Consider the following 8678-nt stretch of genomic DNA (forward strand, 5'->3'; position numbering starts at 1 on the left):
TGAAAACAGGATGACATGAAGCTCACGTTGTGGGGTACAAATCAAAACGTGTCCGTGAGTGAAACAGCCTGCAGAGACATAGAGAGGATCTCAGCTGACTTACCTCGTTTTTTTTTTTTGTTTTTCCTCCCTTTTTCATCTCTTTTCTTGTCTCCAGCCTGATGTGAAGGCAGCCTGCTGTGTGTTTGGCTGTGGCTGTCTGAACGGCACTCTGAGAGCCAGTGCATGGTGTGTGTGTGTGTGTGTGTGTGTGTGTGTGTGTGTGTGTGTGGGGCTGAATCCGTCTTACTGCTCTCAGCAGCTCCGTAGTCCTCTTGTGATGAATCTGTTGAACAATGTGTCCAGATCTCATTCACTTCGAAGCGTTACAACGTCTTTACAACAGAACCACAAAACACCATTTTATTTCTCTTATGAATGTTTGTGAACTTAAAGAGTCGTAGATATTTTCAGAGTTTTAAACATTGCAATGAAATCTAAACGTGACTGTCACAAAAAATCAAAACGAAATGAATTTGTTATTCAGGTTTATTTTAAAATGTCAGTTTAATTGCTTTCACTTCCCGCCCGCTGATGTTTAAAACCAATAATCCTTTCAGTTCCGACACTTTTACAGCCGTGTTGCATTTATGAAAGGCGATGACTGATCACCAGCGTTGTTCACTTGAAGTCAAATTAAAGTCAAGGCAGTTGGATATATGACGATACTCTTAAATAGCACCCACCATTCAGGCTTGGTTATGAGCAGAGCCCTGATGCAACCACGCACGCTTACATGTTTATTAAAATATAACTTTACATTTTTGTTTCGTTTTAAGCTTTTTGCTCTGTGAAATCTACTTCAGCGTTGCAGATTTGTTGATTTGTTTGTTTGTTTTATTGTCTTTTTCCTCTTTATCCTTCATTTCATCTCAATATACAGTAATCCCTCGTTTATCGTGGGGGATCTGTACCCTGAAGCCCCGCGATAAGTAACAAACCGCGAAGTACGAATAGTTGTACAAGTAGTAAGTAGTAGTTTATTTTAGTATATATATATATATATATGTGTGTGTGTGTGTGTATGTGTTTGTGTGTGTGTATATATAAAGGTGTTTTAAACCCTTCCCACACTCTTGAAATATTCTAAACAATGTTTCTAAACTCTCTAAAAGAGCACAGAATGTCATGATTTCAGCTCTCTGCCTCCTCTGCTCTCAGCCGCCTGCTAGCGCTCTCGGCCACGCCCACTTCTCCGCTCTGCATGCAGATCAGCTGATCAGCTGCAGCAGGAAGTTTATCCTAAAGTAAGAGCTGAACAAAGGTGCAGGAGGAAGCTTTTTCTGCAGCTCTGGGCTGCACAAATGTGCAGCAGGTGCTAAATAATTTAAATTTATTTATTTTTAATAAAAATCCCATGCCGATCGTGCGGCTCATCCATCAATCAGCCAATTGCGTGTCATGTCCAATCTTGTTTTAAAAAACCGCGATAGAGCGGCTCCACGATAAACGAACCGTGAAGTAGCAAGAGACTACTGTATGTCCTTTTTTTGTTGCTCCTGTCTTTAGGTGTCATTACTGTTAAAAAAAAAAAGTTTTTGTCTTTCAGTGTCTCCTCATGTGTCATATTATCTGTTTCTTTAGCATAATTTGTCTGTTCATGTCTTTATATGCTTTATCTATATTTATTTTCTCTTCTTTATTTATTTTTGTTACTTAATATGTTATTTTAACATATAGACATTGAATGGTCAGCTATTCAAACTACTTTGACTTTGTTCAGCAAATTTCAGTAAAGTCATTCAGCACTCAGCAGTCACTTTGACTATTTCACAAAACAGTTTATTTTTAATTTATTTCTCATTTTAAATAAAAAATCACAGATTCTAGTGGATCTATGCTGATTTATATGGCTTTTAAAACAAATTCACTATGTGTTGGTGTAAGTTTTTCCTTTTTTGTTTCCTTTTGGACAATGTTCATAATATTTAAATCATCTGCTCCTTCGCTTGCTGCATATTTTATGTATTTTTGGTGTTTTTCAAACCTGAGTCACTGTAATCCTAAAGTGCTTTTCCTCCCTGCTCTTTGTGTTTCGTTTGCGCTGCAGTACACCTCGTCACTGACCTACGATGGTGTTCTTGTAATGGCTGAAGCCTTCCGAACTCTTCGCCGACAGAAAATTGACATCAGTCGTCGTGGCAACGCGGGGGACTGCCTTGCCAATCCAGCAGCCCCCTGGAACCAAGGAATAGACATGGAGCGGGCACTCAAACAGGTCAGCACAAGCCTGTCGTTGTGTTTGCGCTGTAAGGGAAGGTTCACACAAATGTTCACAACGATGCACAAACTTACACAAAAAGCATCTCCTTCTTTATTGCTGTGTGTTTAAAAGGTTACAGCCAAAAAAAATTCACTTGTGTATTTTGCACTAAACCTCAGCTCTTGTGCACACGTTTCTAACCACCTTTTACACATATTATCGTCTGCTTTCCTTCCAACTGGTTTGTTTGTGCAGTCCAGTTAATTTGTTCATATTTGAGGCATCCTTTCACTCTCTGAAGCCGCCCTCCAGCTGCCCTTGATGGGATGAAAGACACTGGGAAGCTTGGGAGACACTCAGCACACATTACAGAAAGGGGAACGATGATGTGACACTTCATGTGATGCATTTATTGCTCATTACTCTTTTTAAAAGGCTGATCTGCAGCAGTATCCAGCTGCTGGCTTAGAGCACAGCTGCAGCTGCTCTTCCTGGCTGTGCAGATGAAGCTGGAGCTCAGTGGGGATATTTTTGGTTCGAACTTTGGCTGCAGGGCTTCAATTTATGTTGTCCAGTTATTAGCATTAAAACCTGCTGTGCTTTTGTGTTAGATGTGCCATAAATACAACACAGAGGTTCATAAAATGGGCAGATTTGATGCAAAGCACATAGTAATTGGGGTTCAAGCTATAATTAACAGATTATATGTTAATATGAACTAAAGCGCAGCCGTGGCCACTAAAGTCACCATGATAATTATTTTTTTCTCTAACTTCAGCTATAATACCAGTTTCAGTTTGTTTCAGTCGTAAGTCAGAGAACTGGTATATTTTATTTTATTTTTTTTACAAATGTAACTGTGAAGACTTCATCCATTGCACCAACAGTTGACTTTACACTGACAAACAACCATCTTCTATAATCCAAGACAGTGTATGGTAAAGTTATATACCAGAGACATTTTCTAGCTACAACATATTTGAGGTTTATGTAGGATTCAGTTTCTGGCACAAAAATACTTTATCATGAATATTAAGAATGTGACGGTGCAACGTTCATAAACACTTGATTCATTTTACGGTTCAGTTTCCCATCTTGTTAAGACTTTTTGCAAAGTAAATGTGCACCACAAAGATTCTGAGTGGAATCTCCTCTTCTGCTTCTGTTTACACGAAACTTTATTTCCTTTTAGTGAATACTCTCTTTAAAAATACACATTTTTAAACGTCCTTCCCACACTTTATTCAACATGGAAAACAAAAGCAAATCAATGGATCATTTTGTGCATTTACTATGTATTTTATGTATGAAAGTCGTGACATTGGTTTTTCCCTAAAGATAATGAGTTTACACGTATACAGGGTTGTTGTTGTTTTATAAGCATTACTATTAATTCTCCTCTATGTTTACAATTACTGTCGCTCTAAATGCAGGTTCGCATTCAGGGCCTCACAGGCAATATCCAGTTTGATCACTTTGGTCGAAGAATTAATTATACTATGGACGTGTTTGAGCTGAAGAGCAATGGACCACGCAAGGTAGGCTCTCCTCATAGATTAAAGAATAGAAAAGCAAAATATATGTATTCTTTGCTTCATTGCTTCATGCTAAGTTCTCCATCCAGCAGACGTCATTGGTTAGACATTTCATTGTAATTACAATAAAAGTAAACATGAAAAATAGATGTTTTTGGAGCATTTAATATCTTACCTGCTGTAGATAGCTCTTTGAAAAACTTCAATTGCGAGAAATAATGTCAGGTTCAAAGAACTTATTAAAGGTCTTTGTGGAACAATATCTTGCATGAAGCATCTATAATGAAGAAATAATGCCACATTCAAGCAAGTCAGTTGTTCCTTCAGCACCAATGTCTGTTTATTGAAGGTTCTCTTCAATAGTTCCTGTGGGAAATATGGAGGAGTGAGCTCATTCTTTGACTTATTCTTTTTTACTTCATACGTTTTAATCTCCATTCATATGTATTTGTTTGTTTGTTTGTTTGCTTTTTTTACATTTTGTTTTGATGTTCTTTCCTCTTGCTTGTTTTGTGTCTTCGCCCTGATTTCTACTTTTGCATGACTCCTGCATTAACGTTTTTTCGAATAATGTCTTCTTGCGTGAGCTCATTCCATTTCCTGTTGTGTTCATTGCCTCAGATTGGCTACTGGAACGACATCGACAAGCTTGTGTTGAATGAAAACCCTCTGACCAACGACAGCTCAGCGATGGAGAATCGGACCGTTATTGTGACGACAATCATGGTAACGTACCCTGTAACTGACTCATGTTTTGTATAGTTTTGGTAGCTTTTGATAATTTGCTGAAGCTGTTCTACAATACTAACAAGCCATTCTTCAAGTTCCTCAACATTTTTGCTTTCACTGAATCCAGTGTAAATTTTGTTCATGTTAGATCATGAAGACAATAAATGATTCAGGCTCAAATGATACATCGAAACATATACCCCTCCTGGTTACTTTTTTGCTCTTAGCAAGATCAGGAGCACTAAACCGAATTGATTGAAAACCCAGGATGCTTGATTCACTAAAGCCCTATGATCACAGGATTAGTTTTACCTAGCAACCACATGTATTAAATAAATTACTCCCCAACATCTGCTTTTATGTGGCGCGTTCATATGGGATAACCAATGCCTGAGATTTAGCTGAAAGTTTCGGAAATCTTCCGGATATGATGTTAACGCACTGCGTATTGCGTAACATTCGCTTGTGTGTTCATGTGTTGTTCGTGTGTTGCTTGTGTGTTCCGTTATGGGTTGATAAGCTTTTGCTGATCCAGGACACAACAGGTTATTTATGCACTCCAATGCAGCCTCCATTGCCAAAAGCAAATAAAAATGCACCCAGGAAACAAAAAAAATGCCTCATTACGTATCGAATCCCGCCCATTTCTGTCCAAATCACAGAGACGCCTTTTCACATTGGATTAGTATTATCACAGGACCTCGGAGTTCAGCAAAATATAGTAGGTAATTTGTGGAGGAATTTTTACTTTACAAATTACTGACGTGGCCGATTCGCACGAGATCAACAACACAGATAATCTCCGTAATTATTACAAATAGCACGTGGTCCCAGGTAAAACTAATCCCGTGTGAATAGGGTTCAAGTCTGTGCTACGTTTGCCTTTAGCTTCAAATGTTGCGCATCATTTGCCCCGTTATCTGCTACATCTCTGCATCTGATTCACAAAATCAGTAGTGCTGATACGTTGGCACTAGCACCGACATGAAGTTTAGCAAGTATGAGCAATTTAAACTGTTTTGTAGATTATCGTTGCCCTCACAGCACAAGAAACTAACCTTCCCAAGCTGATCCCGCAGGTGTTCAATGGGGGTGAGGTCGGGACTGCAGGCAGGTCATTCCATCCTTTCCACTTCCAAATTCTTGAGGCATTCTCTCTGACAAACCTCTCTCTGTGGGGGTGAGCGTTGTCATCTTGGAAGATAGAGCTCAGTACCCGACTGTGGAGATGTGGGACTGTCATTTTTTACTCACAGTGCTGACAATCAAGTACCAGTCAGGCACCTGATTGACCTGACTGTCAACATCTGGGGTGCCAGAAGCTCAAAACAAGAGCTGATAGTAAAATAAGCTGTTGTAAAATGACAGTGAAGTTTTGGCAAGTTATAGATCACTGCAGCCCTCATCCTCTGAGCTCTACTGCTCAACCTAGAAATGCATTTTTCTTACAAATATGGCACTATTAAAAGGGATAAAACACGCTTCTGTGCAGAGTTAGATTCATTGGCAAGAAGTATTGTTGCAGCAAAGAAATAATCCACCCGAACACAAATGTCCTTACTTTGGTGCAAAGCTTGTATTTTACAAACAAATTATTTTATACTTGTACTAACGTACATATTTTGACCTTGAACCAGAGTTGAAGTCGACCTCTTTTTGTGCTTTTGAGAATACATGCATGTCAGAAGGCCTAGTGAGAACGTACAGTGGGAAAGTTGTATTGAGTCTCATTAACAGTGTGGAAAAATCCGATTGGAGATGATTAGCTGCAGAGAGCTCCCACAGCACAGCCAGGAGGGGGTGGCACTTGTCCATTTGGAAGATTAAACTAATGTCTCATTAGCAGACAAATTTAAAACTGACCTCAAATCACCATTTAGAAATGACCTCAGTCCAGCCGTTTTTAATGATTTCTGCGTAGACACCACTCTTCTATGCAGTTTAATTATCCCCCCCCCTTCCTTCTCACAACACGAATAATCGAGGACTCTCCGGTGGATGTGTGCACATCCTCTGCTTTCCATTTGATGTCACTTTACCCATCTGCAGCCTCTTTTTATGGTAGCCATTTTCTTCCTGTAAATCCAATCAGTTTAATTCAATTAGGCGTGCAAAATGATGCAAGTGAAGGCAACTCGAAAGACTAATCTTGGCGTAAAGATAAAACGAGCTACAAATACTCGAGCTGTGGATATTTGGTATTTTTGTTTCAATGGGGCATCACCCCATCCATACAACTGATAAGGGTTACTAGCATGTCCATGGCTGCAGGTTCTGCAGTGCTATAAATGGAATCAGTTCAAAGATGGTGATTTGATCATACACTACGCTGCCTCTTGTGGTTGGAGACAGCGATAATCAGTCACAGAAGACAAAGGCAAACACACCAACATATTTAGGGCAAAATTTAACTCTGTAAAAATCCATCCATCCATTATCTTTTACCCACTTCTTCCATTTTGGGTTGCCGGTGCCCATGTCCGGCAATCACTATGCGAGGGGCGGGGAACACCCTGGACAGGTCGCAAGTCCATCACAGGAACACATAGAGACAAACGAGACAAACAACCATTCACTCTCCCACTCACACCTAGGGACAATTTAGCGTTACCAATCAGCCTAACATGCATGTTTTTGGTCTGTGGGAGGAAACCGGAGTACCCGGAGAAAACCCACGCATGCACAGACAGAACATGCAAACTCCACCCAGAAAGGCCTCCAGACCGGGATTTGAACCAGGGACCTGCTCGCTGAGAGGCAGCAGCTCTACCAGTTGCGCCACCGTGCTGCCCCTTTGTAAAAATGTATATCTTTTTTAGGTGCGTGTTGTGTTAGTATGGCTTTACTGTTAAAAAAACTTAATGCTGCTGATGTTCATATGGTTGTATTTGTGCATTAAATTATAAGATGAGTCACAGTCCTGTTTACAGAGTTTGTTCCCTTCTGTGCTGCTGCCCAACCCCCACCCCCTCATGTCTGCTCGTGTACTGACCTTTTCCAAACTTCCGTCCCCCCTTCCATTTCGGTCGTCTCCGTCCTGTTTCTTTTTTAACTCATCTCTGCCAGCTCCTACATCCCTTGTTTCCACTTCCATGCACCTTCACTCCCCACATGTTTCTCTGTGGATGACCTCAGCAGGCCTTGACTAACATTAGCTCAGCCACCTCCTCCTCTTTGCAGCCTCTGATGATGAGGAAGCCTCTGCTGCGACACTGATCTCGAGACAGAGCAGGAGACTGAAAACACAGAACCTCGGGAAAGGCACAACACCCAGACTGATCCCGACGGTGTACAGAGACTCTTTACCTCTTTATTCCCCTTCTTGTGTTCCTTTCTTAAATTGACTTTTTGTTTTGATTTTACTGAAACTGTTTTATTTGTAGTGATGAAAAAGAAATTCATGGTCAGCATGTTAGAGTCAGAAGCATCGGGTTGCCTTGCTTTCTACACTGCCTCAGTAGAAAAGCCTCAGCTGGATGAGAGCTCTCCGAGGATTTCTCTGCTCTCTGTTAACGTTTTACAATTGGCTGCACAACTTCATGTAGAAACTAAATATTACAGAATTTTCCTGCTTTTTAAAGGACACCAACTCAACTCTGTGCTCCTGGTTTTATCACAAAGTAAAATCAGGAGCAGATGCATTTGTTTCTTTGATTATTGTTAATATTCTGCCTCTAAGTAAATGGGAGGTGAGTTTACGGGACTTGTTTTGCGTCCTGCAGTTTGCCTTCTTCACCTTTGGATTCCACACTCCTTCCATCTTCATTTTTCTGCTCTGTCACTCTGGAAATCTACTCAGTCATGCCTGCTCGGTCAACTTTCCTCTCCTGTTTTTGAGTTCTCAGAGGGTTTCTGAACCACTGCACCAAGCAAGTGTAGAGAAATGATAATACTGAGAGGGTCATTTGTCTGAGTCTAAATAAACTTACTGACATCGGAAAAATGCTACTATTTAAATCTTAGCTATTATTTGCCATGCTTTTAGGATTGGTTTGTGATTGATGAAACTAGAATTTGTCATATGAAATTTTAAGATATGTTTATACTTGCATTTAGAAGTACTCATTGCAAACTATGAAATCAAATATAAATAGTCATCCTGAGTTGTATCAAATGTTGCAGTCTGAAAGAGTTTACTCCAGTAATCCAACTAAGTTCAGTCAGGTTCTCTG

General features: G+C 40.1%; 1 protein-coding gene across 1 annotated transcript in view; it reads left to right on the top strand.

Moving 5' to 3' along the window:
- Positions 1-8678, top strand: part of gria4a (glutamate receptor, ionotropic, AMPA 4a) — a 192036-nt gene that overhangs the window by 112025 nt on the left and 71333 nt on the right. Inside the window, exons 10-12 of the mRNA XM_037677371.1 lie at positions 2090-2257; positions 3676-3780; positions 4399-4503. Of these exons, the coding sequence (XP_037533299.1) occupies positions 2090-2257; positions 3676-3780; positions 4399-4503 (378 nt within the window). The remainder of the gene's footprint in view (positions 1-2089; positions 2258-3675; positions 3781-4398; positions 4504-8678) is intronic.

The sequence above is a fragment of the Nematolebias whitei genome, chromosome 6 (assembly GCF_014905685.2).
Source record: "Nematolebias whitei isolate Nwh7 chromosome 6, NemWhi1, whole genome shotgun sequence".
NCBI classification, from domain to species: Eukaryota; Metazoa; Chordata; class Actinopteri; order Cyprinodontiformes; family Rivulidae; genus Nematolebias; species Nematolebias whitei.